At 45.2% G+C, this 23,482-nt stretch overlaps 2 protein-coding genes across 9 annotated transcripts in view; both read right to left on the bottom strand.

The window, feature by feature from the left end:
• Positions 1 to 7,067, bottom strand: part of CYLD (CYLD lysine 63 deubiquitinase) — a 59,191-nt gene extending 52,124 nt beyond the window's left edge. The window contains exons 1-3 of one of the 7 annotated variants that reach the window (XM_059904397.1): positions 7,007 to 7,067; positions 6,299 to 6,376; positions 24 to 674 (exon numbers count right to left, since the gene is read on the bottom strand). In XM_059904397.1, coding sequence (XP_059760380.1) covers positions 24 to 527 — 504 coding nt within the window. In that variant the 5' untranslated portion in view covers positions 528 to 674; positions 6,299 to 6,376; positions 7,007 to 7,067. The other 6 variants (XM_059904395.1, XM_059904398.1, XM_059904399.1 and 3 more) reach the window with 6 other exon arrangements.
• An 8,526-nt stretch (positions 7,068 to 15,593) lies between these two features.
• The window catches only part of NOD2 (nucleotide binding oligomerization domain containing 2), a 30,674-nt gene continuing 22,785 nt past the window's right edge, over positions 15,594 to 23,482 (bottom strand). For both annotated transcript variants that reach the window (XM_059903790.1, XM_059903789.1), the window contains exons 10-13: positions 23,169 to 23,252; positions 21,397 to 21,480; positions 18,179 to 18,262; positions 15,594 to 16,700 (exon numbers count right to left, since the gene is read on the bottom strand). In XM_059903790.1, coding sequence (XP_059759773.1) covers positions 16,628 to 16,700; positions 18,179 to 18,262; positions 21,397 to 21,480; positions 23,169 to 23,252 — 325 coding nt within the window. In that variant the 3' untranslated portion in view covers positions 15,594 to 16,627. The remainder of the gene's footprint in view (positions 16,701 to 18,178; positions 18,263 to 21,396; positions 21,481 to 23,168; positions 23,253 to 23,482) is intronic.

Below are 23,482 nucleotides of genomic sequence, written 5' to 3'. Positions count from 1 at the left end.
CTAAAATGGCTTATCAAACTTACCAGTAATTCTACTCCAAAGAATATTCCCGATACTGTCCTCTCTGCTAATAAGGGTCCTCTGAAGCGTACAACTCCAGGAAATTTTTCTTCCCCAGATCTCAGCTGGACTTTCACAGGGCAGCCCACATCTATTTGGAGGCCTTTACTTAGTCTGTTTCTGTTTTTAAACAGGCTGAACCTCTCTTCACAATTGGTAATTGCCAAAAGTAACTCTGTGAATTTTTCATTTATTTCTACAACATCCTTTTCATCAACAAACAGAACTGCATGTGGTTGCTCTAAAATTTTTAATCCAATCTGATTTTTCTTGCCTTTTGTAGAAGGAATCCTTGAATGCCCCACAGAACGGTCTTGGATATACTGTCCTATACTCCCCTTTGGTACTTTAAGGAGTTTTTGTGTTTGTTTGTCTGTAACACTGCATTCTTGAAGAAGCAAATAAAAAATCCGCTCTTCCCAGTAGGGTGAAGTAACTTTTTCTTGGCTCCATAAGCCCGAACTCATTGTGATATCAACTCCAAAACATTAACTCAAAAAAAGGGAACTACTAAGTGTGTAGTAAAACCGCAAAAGATAAATTCACTGGCAGTCCCAAAGCACGTTTTTAGCAATTTGGTGTCCATGCTGTAAAAAGACAGCAAATCAAAACGCCTGGAGGACAAGCAAAAAGAAACTTTACACTTCACTCTACGTGAACTAAAATTAAGGTCAAAGACTTTTTAAATTCTTCATTGGACTAGTAAAAAACACACACTAATGACATACTTCCAAAAATATCTTAAAAGGTTAAAAGATATACTATATTACTTGTTTCTACTGTAATCTTGCATATTTAATTAAGGAGATTCAACTGTAAATTATCTCCAAAGACAATACAATAATGTTTGTTTCCAAGGCACTGAAATTTATGAATTCAAGTTCTAGTAAAAGATAACCTTATATACATATTCTGACATTTTCAAACTTTCAAAAGTAGAAGTTTTAATAGATCCTGCCTAACTTAAATGGATAAGCTGTTATATTTGGGCAACACACACAAATCAAAAAGGCTATTTTTATATATATATATATATCTGTACAGGTAGTTTAAGTAAAAAGTTACTCATCACAATTATTATATTGAACATTTTTATCAATAAAAATACCATAAATCACATTCTGAAACTTCAACCACAATTCATTTATCTGTGTACCATAGTTCGATAATGGAACATTTTATCTAACTCAGTTTCATTTCCTTAATCTTGTACATTTTGTCCTCAGGCAAATGTTAATAGTATTAATCATAGCTATCATTTAATTTCTCTCAATTATAAATATCAGATATTGTAAATCTGCTTATATTAAAGATAACTTAAAAATCAATTTTGTAGCCATCAAAACTTGGACTACATAAGGAAGAAATATAACTGCAGTACAGCATCAAATATAAAATGTTTTTATACCACAAGTTTAACTATGTATACTAGAAAGGAATACATGAAAGATTATTTCTGTTTCAGTTTCAATTTTTCATTAAAAATTTTTACAAGAATACTAATCTTTTGCAATTAAAATAGCCTTCTCAACCCTACTTGAATCACTGGTTTAAAACTACACAATTTCATCAATTCAAGTAAAGACTTTAATTCATTATGTTAATTAATTATCTTACTGAAAACAACAGTTCTTAGGTATTCTCTGTCACATGCATGTGGCTATTTGGTTTCTGAATACGGTATTTATTCCATCCTTCTCTGAGGTAGCCATATCCATTTCCATTATTCTGGGTAATAGCAGCAGATGATAGCACTATCATATTTATCTATTTTATTCTTGGAATTAAAAAATAAATACTCCTAAAACTTAAGAGCCAAATTTTAAGTTTAACCATTTAACTTAATGATTAAATGTGTAATCTGGCAAATCTACACACGGAATAACATTTCTTTTAGAACGCACTGGTAGATAGTGAGGTTCGCTATAATGGTAAAGTTTTTAAAAGTCTGTCCCTCTACAAGCCAGAATGAGACATGAAGATTACCCAAGACAGGGTAAAGGGCTTGGCACCTCCTCAAGTCAACATTATCGAAATATATGCACAACAAATATATGCACAATATTTAGTGAGGGCAGGCAGCATAAAGTGATTCTCTCTTTTTTTTTCTTTTTTTATAATGTGTTTGTCTTAATTCCACTTGAGGGCACTGTCTCTTCAGCAGGAATAGGATCAATTTATGTTTGCTACTTATATAAGACACCTGTGGAAACCCCGTATAAACAAAACCCCTTAGGAAGGCGACCCAAACCGTAATTTGGCTCTATTCCTTAAAAGTCCTCAAATGAAGTATTTGTTATTGCTGACTAAAATTCTTTTTAAATGTCAGCATTTTTCAACAAGGAAATAGCCTCATTTTTATCTTGATCACTGAATTATCAACATGAATATAAATTATTATGTGTGACCCTCAATATGCAAGGGTGTTCGTTACTTTGTTATGAGGCTTTACATCATGCTTTCTGAGTTCTTCATCTGCCTTCTGTAGATTTACAGTCTATGGTTTTCCCCTGCCATCAGCCATTTTCTGTGGTTTCCTGCAACATGAATTTGACTTCTTTTACAGCCTTGCTGCTTTCCAACTTATTGCTTCTAATCAGTTCTGAGAAGCCAGGTGACAAAATATGGTTGTGTGTTTAAAAAAAAACAAACAAAACAATAACAGAAAGAGGAATGCATAAATTCTGAACGGGTCTTTTAGGAGTGAAGTGCGTAGGCTTTATTGCACAGACATTATTTCGGTTGTTCCCTCAAGGATGAGACGGTCAAAAAGCAACTCCTAAAAAAGTGAAGTTGTTTTGTTCTCTTTATAATATATTTAAATATTTTTGGCCAAAAATTGTTTTTAAAGTATGGCAATTCTATTTTGAAAAGAAATCTTTTAAGTTCCTACAAATTATATCTTCAAATATTAAAATTAAGAAATTCCTTGAATCTTAATTAGTATATGCCAACGACTTCTGCTCTATTGATGCTCTAGCTTAACAATCCATGTCATGATTTAAAATAAAAACCACCAGTGCTAATGGAATATTACCAAGACAAAACTAAATCACTATATGGAAGGCATTAGGACACCCTACTTTAAATGAATTTGATTACAAGATTGTTTTTTTGCAAATCATTTAAGAGACAGTCCACAGTAAAATATAACTACTTTGGTTTATTAAAAGGTTGAGGGCGATTTAATAATAGTTAATAAGAACTCTATTTTAAAGTTAACTACACAAGGAGTAGTAACTTTTTTCTGACTTGCATTAGCACAAGTCAGAGTGAGCTTAACTCATTAACAGGATGGGTCATGTTAGACAACTAGAATAGCCAAAACAAAAGTTATAAAATATTTAAAAAGCATTATCCAAAAAGTAAAAAGGATGTGGTTTTTCCTCTTTGAAAAAGAATACATGAATAAAGAATAGGTTTGGAATTATCATATTAAAAATTGATTCTCCTCATCGCAACTGACAGAGAAAGTTGAACAGGGAACTTTATGGCTCTATTACAGGTATATAAGACAAATTTAATGATCATTAATATCTCAACTTACTGGCATTACAGCAGAATATGCTAATACAGACTTTCCTCCCTGTAGAAATGAATATGATGCCCACATTCTTCTTTCACTGGGATATGCACAACACTTAAATTAAGTCTTAAAGAACCCCAAGCAGTAAAAACTGACTCAAGACCACATGGGAAAGACTTAAATCACATTGTCAGTGAGTTCTTTATCAATCAAGGTTTGTTAGTTTAGTATTTTTATGGACTCAGCACAGTGTTAGACACTGAAAAATACAGAAGATTTAAGACTGATGGCTGCCATCATTTGTGTTCTTTTATTACTTTCCAGGTCTAATTGTTTAAAAATTGCCTCTAACAATATACTGTACTTCACTTTGAGTGTAAATGTATCCAAACGATTCATCTAAAATACCATCGTACTTACTTCAGGCCGAAAAACTGAGTAATTATGAATATCCTGATAAATACTATAAGTACTGAATGAAGATTATCAAAGAGTTGGAATACAATAATATTTTTAACCCTAAAATCATACTGAACAGGAGTTTCTTTTGACAACATTTCGGATGAGGTTCAGGGTCACATAGATTTGAAAATATATCTGGTTATCTAAGCTTGTTGATGGTCTGGATTCTGAGTAAAAGAGAATTTAATTGTACTACAATAAAGCCATTAAACCAAGATGAGGGTGGGTAGGCACAAATATCAGTTTCCTATCAAATGCAATGAAAAGATGATTGAGAAATAAGTTTCATATGAAAATATTAAAGGTCCAAATTAGTTCTAAAAGATAATATATAGTACAGATGAAGAGCATTAGCTACATAAAAGAGACAATGGTTAACTTATCTAGAAGAAACAATGTCATTTTGATTCTCAAGTTATCAGGTTATTGTTCAAAGAACTTCACTAAAGAAAACAAAAACAGATGCAATTCAGTAACATTTTGCATCTCCTGAGATATCCTGACTTGTTCTAAGAACCACAGGGGGCTATGTATATCAGAATAAACATTACAACACTAAAAAATTGCCCATAATTATAAATGGCAAACAGGTAGGGAGGTCAGTGTGCATACCCAAAAAAAAAAGATACACAGGACTTTTTCCAAATGCTTCTAGATGGCTAGAATAATTACCATCTTAAGAAAGAATATTTCCCATTCAAAGAACAAGGTTGTATATTCCCAAACAGCAGAGATTCCAGAAAAGAGACCAGAAAAGAGTCCGTTTTCCTCATAGATTAATTTGTGACCCAAGTACACACATATTCAGTCCCTAAACAAGTGGGTTTTATGAGGTTTAGAAGAAAGTCTGGCTCCCACATCCGCATATGCACGTCCTCCGAAGAACCTGAAACACTCCTGTCTCACTGGAGTTAAACCTGGCCACTGCACTTCCAAACTGTGAATTCCCTAAGTCCTTCATCTTTATATTTCCACTGCCCATACAAGAGCCTGACAGTATGTTAAACAATCAGTACGTAAGAAATGAATGAATGACTTGGTTAACTCAGGTGATAACAGTGAAAGCCAAACTTCCATTTCCTCATCCTAATCGTTTAAGTGATTAAAAGCTTCTTTTAGGTTAAAAGAAGAAAAAGAGAAAAGACTCAGGAGTTGAGAGTATTTAATGGTTTTTACCTAATTCCCTAAATAAATGCTAATTCAAATTCTCTGGCTCAATGAAGGAATGGTCAGTCTTTATACAACTTCATTGTTACACACATAAGAGGAAACAAATAAGGAATATTTCACAATTACGAAAAGTTGTTCTGAGGTTCATTTGAAACTGGGTTCCCAGATCCTCACACCATGTCTGATGCCTATAAATTCTGCGCAACCAATGAAAATACCTTGACAATTTTAAGATCACAGTGTGAAAATCAGGAACAAAATACTAAAAGTTTGATGAATAGGATAATTTACTCCTGTCTTTCTTCCTGTGTTAAAGACTTCCTTGAACAAAATCACAGTTTAGGCATGCCAGATCACAAGAAATCATTCCTACTGCATGTCTGTTGTTTTATATAACAAGTGCCCTGGTCTTACCAGCTCTTCACTAAAGTTACCCTCCAAAGGAAGGCTTCTTCGAAAGAGTACTGTAAAATTTTGTAGCAGAACATTAGAGAATATTCTAGGTGTTATCAACATTCACAGTACATGAACTTCAACAAGAATTTCCAGCAAATCATTTTCACCTAATATTGTGCTAGTTCAAATCCACCCACTACTCAGTAGGGAATTAGCAAGCTAAATTCTTAGACCATTCAATCTACTTGGGGCGTGTGGGGGTGTGCAGAAAACCAACGCTTGAATGAACACCCTCTCTCAAGGCCTGGATTTTTCTCCTGGAGCCAATGACTGCAAAAGGAACAATCTTATTAAGATCCCTATTAGCCCGAAATCAAAAGCAAGGCAGGGAATGCTCCTTAACTAAGCTAAGCTAAGCATACAACTTTCCAGGGAACCTGGGGAGAGGAAGGGGGCAGGCATGATGGGGACTGAAAAGCTTGGTGGCTGGAAGGTGACAACCATCCTAAAACATGCAAATGCCATAGGGTGGAATAGAAAAGATGCCAAGTAAATGAATAACTGGGCAGCTGAGCCGGCTGAAAACCAAACTCAGGAACACCATCTTCCGTCAAGACTTCACGATTTCCCCAGAGATCTTTAATATGACAATAAAGAAAAAAAAAGAAAGAAAAGAATGAATACCTTGCTTCAATAGAGCGCACCTTTCAACTAAAGAACTCCGGGTTGTGTAAAACCATCCTCACCCTGGAAAGGGAGAAACTGAAAGAAAAACACAACACGCCATTAACGAGGCCAGAACCCCGACTGCTCTTCCTGGACGGGAGCCACAAACACTCCAAAACCCAAGGCACCGATGTGAGATATTACAGCCCAGGGCTCTCGATGCCAACCCGGGCTGTCGGGAGCCAGCCAGCGGCCCGTGCCTCAGTTTCCCCATCTGTAAATGGGGGGCCCAAGGGGCAGACGGTTTCCTGCGCTGCTCCCACCCCCAAGTCCTCTCTTCTCCCGGGGTCCTGGCGGTGGCAACCACGCTCCCACGACTTGGGAGCCCTCTCAGGAAGGCCGGGGGGGCGGGGGTGTCGGTGGGGAAGCCCCGGGGAGTGGGGACGTCCAGGCTGACGTCAGCGGGCTCAGCACCCCGCGGGCCCGGCCGGCTAAGGGCCGGGGCAAGTAACGGGCCGGCGCCGAGGCCCGACGGCCGCCGCGGCAGCTCGAGGCGCCCAGAGGCCGGGGAGGGGCGCCCGAGGGACCGGGCCGCCAGTCGCTCGCCCGCTCGGCCGCCAGCTCATTCACTCACCTCGGGCGGCGGGACGTCACCCCTTCCCCAGTCTCGCTAGCCCGCGTACCGGGCCGGCCCCGGCGCCCCACACCCACCGCCCTACTATTTACCTCCAACGCGCGAGCCCCAGTGCAGCCGAACCTGCTACCTGGGCCCGCCCCCACCTGCCCCGCCTCCGAACCGCCCAGGGAAGGAGGGAGGGAGAGGGGTGGGCGGGGGCAACCGCGACGCTAACCAGTCGCAGCCCGAGCTGCGTTCCTAACCACGCTCTGATTGGGCCGCCCTGTGACAGACCTTCTTCCAATGGCTGCCGGCCCGGAGCGGGCTGAAGGGACTTTCCGCTCTGTCAAGCTCGGTCGAGCCAAAGGGAGAGCGGAGGGGAGGGGAGGAGAACAGGAGATATGGGGGGCGGGGAGCTCTGGCTGATTGGACGAAAGATTGCGGGTGCCACGGCACCATTGGCTAACAACAGAGCCGGGGCGGGGCGCTGTGCTTCTCCCGGCTCCACCCGGGTCTTCGCTTTTGGCTTAGCTGTCAAAACTCCTGTAGACTGAGAGTTCGGAGCTGGGGTGGGGAGCAGCCTAAACGCAAGCTAGGAATAGGATTTCAGGATTCCACGAAAAAGCAAAGCTTTAGAATAAGACCTAAGTTTGAATCCTTTGCGCTTTCAATTAGTAGCCGCGTGACATGGGGAACTCAATCACTCTGAGCCTCAATTTCCCCATCTGTAAAATGGAGATAATCGGATCGCCCGTGTTACAGAATTGTTGTGAAAAATCGTGTGTAAAGTCCTGACACACAGCAAGAGCTCAGTAATGTTAAGTCTTTTCCTCTTCCTCAGATTCTGTGTGGGACCCCTGCTGTTTCTGAACCTCCGTTGCCACCTATCCCAGTTTGGAGGGATGTCTCCCTAGGGTGATGGAGAAAGGATTTCCACACAAGTCCTCCCACAACTCTGCACCCCTGGCCACCAGCCAGGACTTGGGGTGTAGTTAAGGATCTTTCTTTCAATTAGAAGGGAGATTTCTGATTCCCAAAAGTGCTCACAATATTTAAGGAAGTGCTTTTTATAATCAGTCCCAGAGCCTTGCAGCATGCCTTGCTGCACCGGATACTCCTGTTAATTAATTCCTTCTCCTTTGACATTTTAAGTACCAATTATAGGAGAAGGTGATTAATACTGAGGAAGGAAGACGTGGTGTGTGTGTGTGTGTGTGTTTAACCATGAGAGGGAAAATTTCCTCAGTGGAAAGTGACATTTCTGAAAATCTGGAGAATTTAAACCAATGAGTCCATAAAATAAGTCACAGGAGTGATTACTAACATTACTGGTAAACAGGCCACCCATCTCATTTGCCATAAGAGCCCAGAATGAAATGAACATCTTTTGAAAACCTCAATCCCTTCTTGTCCCTCCTTAGTCCATCCTTAGCCATCTTCATGATCACACTGCAGGAGAAAGCAATAAAATGGGACTCAACAGGCCTAACTCTAAGTGTGGCCTTAGGCAACACTGTTCCCTTCTAGATCTAGATTCTCCAAAAAAAGTCAATAGGACTCCGAAGTCACAGTCTGGCTGAAAAATTCAGCCTGAGGACTGTTTTTGCTTGACCCATACAGTGAGGAGGAGGAAGTGGGGTAAGGGAGAAAGATTTTGAATCCTTTTAGACAGGGCAAGCACTCTCCCTTTCTCCAGTTTGCCACACTCCTCACCATTCCCTATTTTATCCTGCTGGAACTCTTCTCTCATTTACATTATCTGCTGGCTCCTGAAGGCATTTGAATTTGCCACCCCTGGCATAGAACCTCCTCGTGTCCTTTCTGATGATGGCATTTGGTGCTGCTGAGCCCTAGGCTTCAGGAGGGCTTTCTTCCCTACCAGCGGTGGTCAGCCCTCCTGTCACAGGTTCCCTGAATCAGACAGTGTCAGGGCCCAAATTCATCCAACAGATATTCTTCCAAGCCAGACGGGATAAACAGGGCTTACCTCAATTACCATCTCCTATCAATTGGTAATGACCGCCTAGAACACTGTGTTGAAAACAATTCCAAAGCTGTATTCAGGCTCACAGGGAAGAGAGATGCCTGCCAGGGGATGAAATGGGAAACGATGTCATGGTGCTTTTATTTGCAGTCCTTAGTAAGCTAGCCTTTCATTTTACAGATGGGAGATTAAGGTCCAGAGAGGGAAAACAGCTTGTCAACAGTCACCCAGGAGATGAGCTGGGACCCTGATTCTCCTAATTGCAAGCCAGGGCTCTTTCTACCTCTGTTTAAACGGATTCTCCAACTGAAATGCCCATCCTCTCTGCCTTCCAAATCCTCCTTCATTTAAGGCTCAGCCAGAGTCCACCCACTTCCCGGGGTCTTTGCCGATGGCTCCAGGCCCCACTGATCCCCTCTGTCTACCCACCACCCCACAGCCCCTTCCACTCAGCCTGGCCCTGGCTTCACACGACCGGTGGTTCTGTTACTGCATGAGCAGCAGGAAACACGGCAGCGTATGAGAGAGATGCCACCCTCGTCCTTTGGCAAGGAAGGCAGACCTTAAACGAATAATTACACCATCACTTAACTGGGGAGGTTAGAGGGAGCCTCAGAAGGACAGAACTGCTCTGAGCACACATCAAAGTAGCTGGGTGCCCAGGGAAGGCCTATTTGAGGAAGTCATCTTTAAGATGAGGTAGGAAAGTTGACTGTCAGCCGGGGTGAGGGGAGCACCCCAGGCAAAGGGAACATGTTACATGACATATTGGAGGAACTGGAAGGGGCAGAGCACAGAAAGTGTGGGCGCAGAAGGGCCGGTCAGGCAGGGCCTGATGAGCAAGGACCAAGGGGTGGTCTATATCCCAAGAGCAGTGGGAGCCCTCTGAAGGGTGTTAAGCAGAGTAGTAACTGTAATTCTACACTACCTTGCATACTTCTCTTATGGCACATAGCAGGACCCCAACAGAAAGCCAGTGAACTGAATGGAGCTCTCTCCCCCAGGAGCTGGTCCCCTGCTGGGACCCATAGGTAGAGGCCTGTGACTTGGAGTGAGACCCAGTCAGGTCTCAGCAAAACCTTCGCAGCAGCACTGGTCATGCTTATTCATGAGACCCCGCCCCATGCTTCCCAAATCGCTGCCACAGGCTACCCCTACTTCCAGCCTTGCCAAATTCAGTGTTAATTTTATACCCTGTTGCACAACCCAAGGTGAACTCCTGATATTCCACACTTCCACTCCCCCATCTCAGTAAATGGCAACTGCCAGTTTTTCATCCAGCCTCCTGTGGGTCCAGTCCTCGGAACGTGTGCATTCGTGAACTCTAAACCACGAGGCTAAATGGACCAGGTGTCCCCACAGACAAGGACACCATACCACTGCTTTCTCCATGATAGACCAGTGTGGTGTTTCAGTCAATGGCTGAGTCGAGAGCCCTCCATCTCGGGGATGTGCTTCTCTCTTAGCGAGGGCAAACTCTAGACACAACTGAACATTCTGTCTGAGGGCTTGTACTCCGGTCACCTAAAAGCCCTTTTTGATCAGATAAAAGAGATTACTTTAATCAGCTTTAAACTAATCCAGCTGAACTATAAATCCATGTTCTCCTGTTTGAGCTATTTGCTGTTATCAATGACAAATGATTTCTGTGTGATTTAGAAAACATACACAGAGAGAAAAAGGGTATCGTGCTCTCCATTGGGATCTTTGTGCTACATCTAGAATCTCATTTTGAGCAGTAGATACGTTAGGAATGATCCCATGTCCCAGGAAGCCTTCCTCCCTAAGGAAGGAGACACTAGCAGTGTTGGAAGAAAGTGACTCATTATCAGAATCTACCCCAACTTCTATTTCTGCCCCTTTTAAGTAGGTGGATTCTCCCTTCATTCAACAAATATTTGGGCACCTACTATGTGCCAGGCACCGTTCTAGATTCTGAGGATGCTGCGGTGAGCATAGCCCATGTTCTCATGGAGTTGACATTCTAGGGGAAGGAAGAAACAAGGGTGCATCAGGTGGTCATGCTGAGAAGAGAGGACTAAGCAGGGCAGGGGCGAAGAGGTGGTTGGGGACTGCTATTTTAGGTAGATTGTTCAGGGAACGGCTCCCTTGATGTGGCAGCATGTGAACAAAGGCCCGAAGGAAACTAGGAAGCCAGCCATGCCGCCGTCTAGGGAAGAGTGTCCCAGTAGGAGGAGACAGGCAAGTGAGAGGGTCTGGAAGCAGTGGTGTGCTTGGCATTGCCAAGGAAGAGCCAAGAAGCCAGTGTGGCTGGAGTTCAGAGAATGGGGGTGTGAGTGACAAGGGTGAGGCCAGAGAAAGCACAGGGGTGGTCCAGGCCAGCAGCAGACCTTGCCTTTTAGCCGGCACCAGATGGGAAGTCCTGAGGCGTTTAAATCAGAGCCCTGGCTCATCTGACTTATGTTTTAATGGGCTCACTCAGAGGGACAAGGGCAAAAGCAGACAGACCAGTCAGTAATCAGGCAAGGGTGGGCCCCGAAGGAGCCCCTTGTTTCTTGGGGGTTGGGAGGAGGGGAATTTGGAACTGAAGATGTCAAGAAAGGAGGTCCAGATAGAGAAGAGATGCAGCCCTTCCTGAGAGGAAGGATTTTCAGGTGATTGACAGGGGAGGGGTAGCGCTTAGGGGATTGGATTTGTGGATTTTTCTGGAAGTGATGATAGGTGGGATTAAATTTAGAGGAAAAAAATAAAAAAAGGAAATCTTGGGGAATCCAAAGAGCTTGGATTGCCAGTCTACACAGCTGCAGTCTCCCCCTATGTAATTCTCCAAGGGCAACTGCCCAGGCCGGTCCTCGATGTTGTTCATGACCTTGCTGCTCACTGGAACCTGCCACCCACGGCCCGAGGCCCTGTGTCCCCTCCCGTAAGGCCTTGCCAGGGAGTGTACCCCGAGCGCTGTGTGCTTCACCCACTGTGCTGTGCCAATCTCCCGAGCGGGGAAGGAGGCGTGAAGGTGTTGGTGCAATAATGAAATGATGCTGCATGTAGTCTCAACGCAGCCCGCTTGGAATGGGATTCCGCCTCCCACATTTCCGTGGGGTGTATTCATTTCAGCATCTGGGTTTGGCACTCTAGGTTTTGGGGAAAAAACACTCAGATTGACATTTTTTTTTCTTCTAAGATGATGGTGAATCTAATTAAAGTCTCAAGCTCTTTAAAAAATTCTTCTGCTCTGAAACCTTTTTTTTCTGCGTGGAAGAATTAAATATTCTGAGCCACAGATCTGGAATCTGCCTGCTCCCGGATAAGCCATTGGCCACCAGCACACATCTCTCAGGTAACCTCCCTGTTGGAGAATTTTAAGAGTCCTAATTCGCAAGTTACCTGCAGAGCCCTAGAACGCCTTTGGTGGACCTACTGGCCTTTCGCAAGTTAGGAAACGTCCACTCTGAGCTCTGACGGTAATCACATGTCAAGATCTCAGTTCCACCCTTACCTGGGCCCTCTTAAATTTTCTTTTTTTAATAAATTTATTTATTTATTTATTTTTGGCTGTGTTGGGTCTTCATTGCTGCACACGGGCTTTCTCTAGTTGTTGCAAGCAGGGGCTACTCTTCGTTGCAGTGCGCAGGCTTCTCAGTGCAGTGGCTTCTCTTTCTTGCAGAATACGGACTCTAGGCGTGCGGGCTTCAGTAGTTGTGGCGCGTGGGCTCAGAAGTTGTGGCTCGCGGGCTCTAGAGCACAGGCTCAGTAGTTGTGGCATACGGGCTTAGTTGCTCCGCAGCACATGGGATCCTCCCAGACCAGGGTCCGAACCCGTGTCCCCTGCTTTGGCAGGCGGATTCTTAACCACTGCGCCACCAGAGTAGTCCCAACTGGGCCCTCTTGAGCTCTTCGTTCTCCATAATCTCTCCCTGGGTTATATCATCCAGGCCCAAGGACCCCATTCCCCTTTTGATGCTGAGGACACCCATGGTGTTATATCTGGTGGTGACCTCTCCCACGGGCTCCAGACCCACGCCAGAACGTGGCGTCTCCATTTGACCTTTCTACTTAGATACCTCAAACTTGAAAATCCAAAACAGAAGTCTCCCCTGCTTCCAAACTTGTTTCCTACCCAGTTACTCAAGTCAAAAATCTAGCAGATATCCTTGAGTCTTCACTTTCCCTCATCCCTCTCATCCATTCCATTTGTAAACCTTTGGGAATTGCCCTCTAGAATATCTCTGGAATCCATCCTTTTCTCTCCATCTCCACTGATATCCCCTGATGCTGCCCAACTGCCTCTCCCCTGCAATGGCTCCTAGATGGTCTCTCTACTTCCTCTTCTCCTCACCCTTACCTTTATGCATTCCAGTCGCTTCTCCACCCCAGAACAAGAGAGATCTTCTTTAAATGGGTTGCATTGCACTGCTTAGAACTCTCCAATGGCCTGCCATGATTCTTTCCCATGGCCAACTAGGCCCTTCCTGAACTGGCCCTACCTACCTCTGCAGACCCATGTGGTGGACTCTCCCCTTAGCTTGCCTCAAACACACTGTATTAGTTTCCTGTGGATGCTGTAACAAATGATCGCAAACTTGGTGCCTTAAAATGACACAGATTAATTCTCTTACGGTCCCGGAGGCCAGAAGTCCAAAATGGGGCTAGAACAAAGGTAGCTGCAGGACTACACTCCCTTCAGAGGTTCTAAGGGAAAATGTGTGTCCTTGCCCTTTCCAGCTTCTCGAGCTGCATTCCTTGGCCCATGAGGCCCCTTCCTCCACCTTCAAAGCCAGCAGTATAGCCTCTTACTTCAGTGGTCACCTTGCCTTCTTCTGTGTCAAGTCTCTCTTTGCCTCTTTCTTATAAAGACATTTGAGGTTGCATTTCGGGTCTACCCAGATAATCTAGGATAATATCCCTATCTCAAGATCCTTAACTTAATGACATCTTTAAGTCCCTTTTGCCATGTAAAGCAACACTTTCAGGTTCCGGGGATCAGGACCTGGCTATTTGAGGGGGGGGTGGATTATTCAGCCTGCCACACCCACCAAGCTCTCTTCCATGGCAGGGTCTTTGTACAGCTTGCTCCCTGTGACTGGAATGCCCCTCCAGATCCCCCTCCCTCTTTGCATGGCCAGTTCCTTCTCATCTGGGGGCCTGTCACCTTACCTGTCACCTCCTCGCAGAACCTGTCTCTGAACAACCTCCAATCCAAAGGTTTCCCTCTATCTTGAAACTTTATTTCCGTCCTAGCACTTGCCACAGTGGACCTTATTTTATATATTTTCCAGTTTACTTGTTTTCCGCCTGCCTCTCCCTCTCCCCTCCCCATCAGTGCCTTGATGACAGGGCTGGTGTCTGTTCTGTTCAGATGAATTTGCAATCCAAGATGGTGCCATGCAAACAGGCTGCTCTGTCTACTCCTCTGAGAAAGCAGGCCCCCCTCCATCTTCCTCCTGATCTTCTCTATTTGAAAGAATGGTCTGGACAGAACCTGATGCCACCAACAAAGAGAACCCACCCCTATGTTCAAAGCATCATAGTTTTTAATAGCCAAAATATGGAAACAACCTAAATGTCCGTTGACAGATAAAAGGATAAAGAAGATACAGTATATATATATATACACACACACACACACACACACACATATATATGCAATGGAATATTACTCAACCATGAAAAAGAATGAAATAATGCAGCAACATGGATGGACCTAGGGATTATCATACTAAGTGAAGAAAGATAAATACCATATGATATCAGTTATATGTGGAATCTAGAATAGGACACAAATGAACTTATCTACGAAACAGGAACAGACTCACAGACATAGAGACTTGTGGTTGCCAAGGGGGAGGGGTGGTGGGGCAGGGATGGAGTGGGAGATTGGGGTGAGCAGATGTAAGATCTATAGAATGGATAAGCAACAAGGTCCTAATGTACAGCACAAGGAACTATTTCAATATCCTGTGATAAACCATAATGCAAAAGAATATGCACATGTATGTGTAAGTGAATCATTTTGCTGTATAGCAGAAATTAACACAACATTGTAAATCAACTATACATCAATAAAATAAACTAAAACAAACAAACAAAGAGAACCCACACACATGCTCTCCCTGGGCAAGGGCCCAGGGAGATGCCACAACATTTAACCAACCAGACACACACGAAACCATTCAAGGAAGCAGATTTCACCTTGATGAGCAGCCACCTGAGTCCTTGTTAATTAAATGCAGCTAAGAATTATTTCGCCAAGGCCCACTCAGGAGGCTGCTTGCCGAGGAGAACTGTTCCCAAATCTTCTCCTGTTAGAGACTCCCGGAGCCACTTGGAGAGAATGGAGGGAGGCCCAGGGGTCCTTCTTGCATTTCTCACATTTGCCACAGCCTAAAGTTCATGCTGGATTAGACTTTTCTAAATCAAAGCCAAATGTGTTTTGATTGCAAGCCTGCTTCTAAAAATTGCTTGTGCCTTAAGCAATCAACTATCTGGTTGAAACATCATGTTTCCCCCCTTCAAGTAGAAATTTGTGCTTTAATATTTGACAATGTTCAGGAATATTTTTAAATGTTTGGTCTCAACAAAGATAGCTTCGGTGACTCAATAGTTTTCTCCTCTGTGATTATGTGCGGCACAAAATTCATGGCCCTATTTTTTTATAAAAACATAAACTTGGGAGAAAAAAACAAAGTGGTTTATAAATATTAACCAGTTTTTCACAGATAACAGTGTTTAAAATAATAACACTTGCACAGCACCTGACAGTTTAGAAAAGCTTCAACATGCATCATTTTGAAAAATTCAGAAAAAACATTTGCTTTATAAGGAGGGGCCTTTGATTTTGCCCTGTAAACTTTTGATCCATAACTTTATATCCTAAAGCATTCTGGCACAAATAAAACTGAACCGTCTCTTATGAATATATTTTGGAAGTCTGCTGCCAGAGTTCAGTTCACAGGCATCAGAGTGGGGCTGTTCAAAATTCTGGCCCAGATTAATTTTAAAAAGCTGCATTTGGATGGGGAGTGGTTTCCAAAGGTTTAACTGAAGAGTAATTGATTTCACTGGAAATAAAGGTCCAGATGTGATACCAGCTGTAGTGTGGTCATATTTTTCTTGAAAATCTAGAATGTCTTGAGAAACACATGGCTGTCATGTGTCCCCTTTCAAAAATGTCTTTAAGTACCAGAAGGAGAGCAGGGTAAATTAAAGCCCTTCCCATCCAGGATGTGTGGGGTGTTGAGGGGGATGGGAGGGCGGGAGGAGGGCTGGGGTGTAACGGAAGGAGCAAAGATGAGAACGCCAGTATTCTGAATCCTCAACCACAGAGGAAGTGCCATGCACAGGGGTCCAGGATGAGTGGAGGAACCAGACGTAGAGAACAACCTAATGGGTGACCATGAGTTGAGACACAGCAGAAAGTTGCGTCCTGAATACCCCTCCTCACGTGGAGCTCTCTGCACCAGTAAGCACGCAGTGGCATCGTGGCTCCACTGACCTATGTCAGGTTGGCCGGAGACCAGCCCCATCATGTAGAGGGGGGCCGCCCCTCTTCTACATCCCAGGACTGAATCTTGGGAAGAACTTGACAGCAAAAATAGGCTTTGGGAAAGTCTGCTCTGCAGGGCCCTGATGCGCCTTCCTCTGCCAGAACAAAGGTGACCTATTGGGTTGGCCCTGGGCAGGACCAGGTGTCATCTGAGTGGACTGCTGTCAGATGTCATCCCGTTTCTGGGATCCAAACCCACGGCCTGCTCCCAAACAAACCGAGATGAACGTTGACCTAGAGACATCAAAGCAAGAGTCTGGTGTCCCTGTGGCTGAGCTTCTCAATTTCCTCCCGAGAGAAAGTGTTTCCTCGGAGCCTGAAGGGGATAAAGCAAAGAGAGGTTTGAGTAAGAACAGGACCAGAGCAGTGGTTTCAACCGGGAAGCTGCCGCTTTATGAACCCATGCCTGGATGGCCTGGCCCTCCGGCCCAGCTGCAGCTCTCCTGGGAGAGAAGTCTATGCAGGTTTTACCTTCTGTCAGCCAAGATGGCTCATGAATCACTGTGCACGATTTAACAAGCCTCCATGGCTCTGCAGAGTCCACACTGGGCCCAGCCAGCCCTGACTCCCAAGGCTGGCCATTCTTTTTAAGGCAACAGCAGAATCTGTCAAGAATGCAATGAGCAAGTCCCAATGTCCTCCCAAGCTCTGCCAATAACATCAGAACCCTTAAAATATCAACCTGATGCTAGCTTGCTCCCCCTGGACACAGAACGTGACATTTCTCAGAACTGTGCAATGGTTTAAGAAAAATATAAAGCCCACGCGCTACCCAGGACCCGAGGACCTCACAGGCTACAGGGATTACACAATCGCACAGAAAGGAAAAAATCTCTCCATCGCAGGACAGATTTTTACAAGTCTTTATTTTTAACTTCATCATTTGATAGCTACAGTTGCTACTGCCTTGATGTGCTTTTTGAGAGAGGGACAAATCTGCATATGTAAAGCAGGGTTCACGAGCTTTCAGGGATGAGGCATGTAATATACAGCAGCCAAAGGGGCCTGGTCCAAGCCAGTCGGCGTAGTGGGGTTTAGGGTCAGCCTGAGCCGGTTTGCCCAGCTGAGTGGGGTCAGCCTGTCCTCTACTCTCCTTAATTACTGGCATTCTAAATGGGGTTCCAGAGTGGCCAGCTTTTGTGAGAAACCCCTGAAAGATAGATTTTTATAGGGAATGTCCTCATTTTAAAATATTGGTTTCTAGCCCAGTGCCTGAAACATATATAGTGTCATTCACTCATAACATGTTAAATCAGGGGAAATCTTTCTACCTATAATCTGAGTGATAAATAGATCCCTGGAAAGAAGAAGAAGAAATCTTTGAAGTTGTGATGCACTGCTCTTTTCAAATACATAAAGGAACAAGGCTTTTCATTACGTATAAAGACTTGGAAACACCGGCCAACAGTTCCCATCCTGTGTAACAGCCGCCCAGAACTGCAGAGGGTCTAATTTAACAGCTTTGACCTGTGAAGGCAGATGTAATACCCAGGGAAGGCAGGAGCTGAGTTCTTTTCTCTGTTTCCCTCTTCAACCACACCCCAAATCCCACACGATTGCCTAGAACAGAGACATTCTTGAATAAACGCTCACGATTTAAAAGTGAGAGAGTTGGTCCCAGCTTAGAAACATGAAGACATCTTTCCCAGGGAACCAGATCCATCACATGTAGAACGGGACTAAATGTCAGGGTCATAAGGGATCTTAGAAATTCTCAAGTTTCTCTCTCCCTTCACCCCAATTTATAGATTGGAAAACTGAGGGAGGTTAAAGAGGCCTGCCCAGGGGCCTTACCAGACTTCCAGGATGGTGTCATTCTTTTCCAGGGCCTGCAGGAGGGCTTCTGCCCCAAGGGAGGTGATGCGGTTGTTAGACAGCCTGGAGAGGAAGATGGAATGGTGAGCTTTGAGGATGCTTGCTTCTCTACTTGAGGCTGTTTAATTAAAGGAGGCTTTGGGAGCCGGCCAGCCTCCTGAAGCCCACCTGCCCCCTCAGCATGTCCCTCTCCTGCCTGAGATTCCCGATGAGCTCATCCGCAAAGGCTCAATGCCCAAAGTGAAATGCACCCCTCTCTCCTCCATTCACCAGATGGGTATTAAGTAGCTGCTCCCTTAGGAAGGAGCATGGTGGTTAAGAATGTGCATTTTAGTGCCAGACTTCCTGGGTTCAAATCCACCTTAACGCTACTCCCTTTTTGATCTCAAGCAAATGAGTCCCAATTTCCTCATCTGTAAAAAGGACCTAGAAGAGTACCCACCTCATGGAGTCCAAGAATTAAACAAAGAATGGCATATTCTAAAGCACTGGGCACTGTACTTAACTGATAGAAAATAATCGATGAACAGTAATATTGTCATTTAAGGGCCTTGGGGGCACAAGGACACAGGCTAAAGAAAATATGAGGTTGGAAATGGGGAGGGAAGATGGCATACAGTCAGGGACAGCAGGGGGAGAGCCAAGTGGTCCCCACACTGTTCTTTTGCTCACAGCTGGCCTTCTAGATAATCTCCACTACCTGGCTTCCCCCTCAACAATTTCAGGAACTTCTGAGAAGCTGACCCTAAAGCAGTGCTAAAAATAACAGCAGCCAATATTTTTAGAGCTCTTACTATGTGCCACTTCATAACCTACATCACCTGGGCTCACGCTCAGAACCCTATGCGGAGGGTTCAGTTTTTACCCCATTTATACTTGAGGCAACTGAGGCACAAATCCAAGCAGGAACGGCTGGTAATGGTGGAGTTGGGGCCCAAACCCCAGCTGTCAGGCTCCAGAGCCTGCAGTCTTAACCAAGGCTTGGCACAGACCACGTCTGGAAGAAGAAGGATGTAAGCTTTGCTTTTCTTTTTTAAGATATGTGAGAAGCTCGATTTTTATGGGGAAACAGTGGAGGAGGATACAGTTCAGTGGTGCTGAATTATAAGACTCTCGACAGAGCAGCGTGGGACATCGGCTGCTCCCATTGCCTGGCATCTGTGGGGTTCGAGCGGGGTAAGCCTGTGACAATGAGGGAGGACAAATGCGCCTCATCCACACATGGTCGATAATAAACCAGGTATTGCCAAGAGCCGCCCTGTGTGCGAAGCCTGGGATCCCAGCGCGGACAAACCCAAGCTTCACCAGGGCCTCCAAGCCCGAGCTTCACCCATGTGACGAGTGGAAGTGTTTTCCCCAAACATTTGGCAACTTCCTAGCTCCTGTGAAGCAACACAACAAGTGTTGCCAGAGTGGATGGCGGGTTGGCAGCAAAGCAGACGTTCTCCCAGCTGCAGCTGTCTGCTGGTCTCGGAAGGTGAGTGTCTTCCCCGGGCCACGCTTGCCAGGGCAGAGGCCAGTCTCCTCTAGCAAAAAGAGCCATCTGCTGGTGCGCTGACATCCCTGGGAAATGAGACCTTTGGCACTATGGCTGGTGTGGCTCCAGCCTCAGAGAGCACCGTTCCACAAGCCTGTGGTGACCACTGGCTGGGCTCCTGCTCATATCCGCCATCCCTCTCCTTGTGGCATGGGTCCCTGACCACCGAGTGCACCTCTAATGGTCCCCCGATCACTTCCCCGGCAGCACCACCGCTGCCCAGCCCTCCAGCTCTGGACCCGCAGGACCTCCACGAGCTCCCATCCCCTTTCACCAGCTTCCTCCACTGCCCTCAGCCTGATCTACTTTCCATCTCTCGTCTGGAAGGGTGCAAGGGCCTCCTGGCTGGTCTCCCTGCTTCCATCTTACCCTCCTTCCACCTGTTCTGCACAAAGCAATAAGCACGATCTTTGGATGATATAAATCAGATCACACGACTGCCCTCATTAAAACCCTCCGAAGGCTTCTCAATGTCCTTAGAATAAACTCCCGAATCTTTCCCAGGGCTCTGAGGCTGCTGTGGCCAGCACCTCCCACTCCACCGTCCACTACAGTCCAAGCTCACAGGCCCTCCTTCTGTTCTCAAAACCACCAAGCTTGTTTCTGCCACAGGGCCTTTGCACTTGCTGTTCTGCCCACCTGGAATGCACATCCCTAAGACCGCAGCATGGCGGGAACCTTCTTGTTATTCAGGTTTCAACTCAGATGTCACCTTCTTAGAGAGGCCTTACCCAGCAGCAACTCCCCTACCCTCTCCAGTCACTCCCTGTCATCTCTCTCTGGAATTCTCTTGAGAGCACTTATTACTAACAGAAATGGTCTCATTTGTTTACTTGTTCATCATCTGTCTCTCCTATTCAAATTTAAGAGCTATGTGAGCAGGGGCCTTTTTACCACTCTATCCTCAGTGCCTCAAACAGAGCCTGGCACGGACTGGGTGCTCCAGAAACATTTCTTGCATCAATACATAAATGGATGAACGCACACATGAGTAAAAGCAAGCATGCCTGCCTGCGTAACACACCAAGAGGAACCACTGGGGATGACCATCAGAATTCTCCTGCCTGAGTCAGAGAGGACCCCTGGAGGCGGGGAAGGGCCCGGCCTGTAAGCCACCATAGCAGATGCTGTGGGCAACCCGCCCATATTCCCTCAGCTCTCACCTCTACCTCTGAGGGCTGCTTGCCGGGAAGACCCCCATTCTCTGCCTGAGGCCTTTCTGCTGACCCCAGGAGTATACTCAGCCATGTTCGGGGCAAGCCAGATGTGCCAGAAAACAAATATCCCCACAAGCACACTTCAATATGTGAAGGACAGCAGCTGGTGGATAAATACCCCCGCTGCCTCTCGCCCACAGGATTGTACCCCAGAGGTCCCCAGTGATAACCGGCTTGATAACACACCCTTTTTTGGTTAGTGTTCCTCCCCGGCCTCATTTCACTACCCTCTCGCCAGTGTTTGCGGGGACTACCTCCCAAGTACACAATGTACACTGGAATCCCTGCCTGGGATTGGGGGAACACAGAAAAACCAGCAGTTTTCTACCGGGCCACCTCCTGTGAGTCAGCCAGGCTGGGAAACCTCCCGGATCTCTGATTCAGAAACACCCCCTCCCAAGGCCAGTCATTACTGTCCCAGCTCCTGCTTACAGGTTCCTTACTTCAGGACTTTCAAACTTGAGTTTTTCTCAAGTCCTTTCGCGAGACAGCACACACCTTCATCCTGGACGTGGTTCTCCTCCAGGCTGGCAAGAACAAGGGAGAAAACCCAGTTGATATGGTAATGTTTATTATGGAAGATGACGCCAATAAAAATGAATGCATGTGCCCCCCCTCCTCCAATTAAGAATATCCAACATCTGAAAACCCACATTTACCAGTAAAGTAAGAACAGGTCAAGCAGGGTATGAGGGGTCTCAATTCCTGGGACATCTCTGGGAGAGAATTTGCCCCAGGGCTCCTTCACATAAGAAGTTCCCTCATGTCCCAGTGACTCAGTACCCATTTTCCCTTTCTTTCTCATTAATGGAAGGCTAATGTCATTTGGAGCAGCCACGTGCTTGGTGGAAAAACTATATTTCCCACTCTCCACTGCAGCCAGGGTTGGCCAAGTGACATCCACATGGCCATCAACACATAAGGAGAAATTGACAGATGGGAACCTCTGGGAATGTTCTTTAACGGGGAGAGACCCAGCCTTTTGCCCTTCCTGGATATAGAGACTGAACCTGGAATACAGAAGGAGTGCTGTGGGTGCTGCAGCAGCCACCTTGTGACCATGAGGAAACCAACCATGAGGGTGAAACCACACACTAAGGATGTGAAGGATTAGAGAGACAGAGTCCAGACCCCTGCTGGCCTCATGTAGCTGCCATACCAGCCCCATGCTGCCTACCTCCAAACTGCATGTACATGAAAACATCAATCCTTTACAGGTTTAAGCCACTGTAAATAAAGGCATTCCATCACTTGCAGCCTAACGCAGTCATAACCGATACACTCACAGTGAGGCACTCCTCTAACAAGAAATTTCAAGCTGTAGAACCCAATCAGGATATACTCAATGGTACAATGGCAGAGCTAGTGAGCCCTGGGCCCTGTTAGTGGGCCCTGCCAAGGCCCATTGGCAATATTCATTTTGTGGCCATGCTCATAGGTTTCAGTGCCTTTATGCTTCCCAGAAAAATCAAACATTCCGCATTTTATCTCCCTGATATAATTTGGAACTGCCCAGAATATGTCAGAAGAAGGCTAGACAAGTGGCAGCTAAAGGATGGAAAGCTTGGAATCAGGATAAATATGATTCATGGTTCATCTTTTAACTTCCACCAAACTCTACTCCACCTTGCACATGACCCTGACTTGAATATCCAGTGTTCTTAGGCACTCACATTCACCTCGAAATGACAAAACAGCGGTCATTGGAGCAGCAGCAAGAGTAATAGAAATGCTGTCACTACTACAATGTCACATTCAGGGAGTGCTTACACACACTCCAGACACTGTACTAAACTCCTCACAAGCATTACCTCATTTAATTCTTACAAAAGTGTTTTACAGTGGAAACCATCCATACTCTCATTTTACAGGTAAGAAACCTAAGATTCAGAGATTGTTACTTAACTTGCCTAAGATCACAGCAGGCCTTGAAGGTCAGCTGGCTGGATTCCAGAGTCTGTTCTCTTAACCGTTATGCCCCAGGGAGGCAGTAAACAAACCAACAAACCAATCAATATAATTAAATGAAAAGAATTAGCACCTATATGCCAGGCTCTATAAGCTTCACGTCACCCAGGACAAAGACAAACACAATCACCCAATCATTCAGTCATCCATCTTTGTCTTATACACACAATGGCTTCCACAGATGAGGCCAGAGAATGAAGAAAGGCTGACGTCTGCCTCTCTAGAGCAATGAATCCCCTAAACTCACCAGAGTTCTTCCAGGGCCATGTTCTTTTCCAACATCAATGCTAAGGCTTGAGCACCCACACTGCCAATGTTGTTCCCCACCAGGCTGGATGTAATCAAGGAAGAAAAATGTGTCAGAGCAGGGAGGGACCTCAGAGATAAGATAACCCATGAAGTGCAAAATGCATGGCACACATTGCCCCATGTCCTAGTCTGCTCCATGTCAGACATCACTAATGGATTACAGCGCTCTTTTTCATTAAGCCCAGAAGCAGCTTTAGAATCCTTCCCAACATAGTGTACTGGGCAGCCCCCAGTAACAGACTGGAGTTGGCC

The sequence above is a fragment of the Balaenoptera ricei genome, chromosome 19 (genome assembly GCF_028023285.1).
Source record: "Balaenoptera ricei isolate mBalRic1 chromosome 19, mBalRic1.hap2, whole genome shotgun sequence".
Taxonomy (NCBI): domain Eukaryota; kingdom Metazoa; phylum Chordata; class Mammalia; order Artiodactyla; family Balaenopteridae; genus Balaenoptera; species Balaenoptera ricei.
This window is presented reverse-complemented; position numbering and strand designations above follow the sequence as displayed.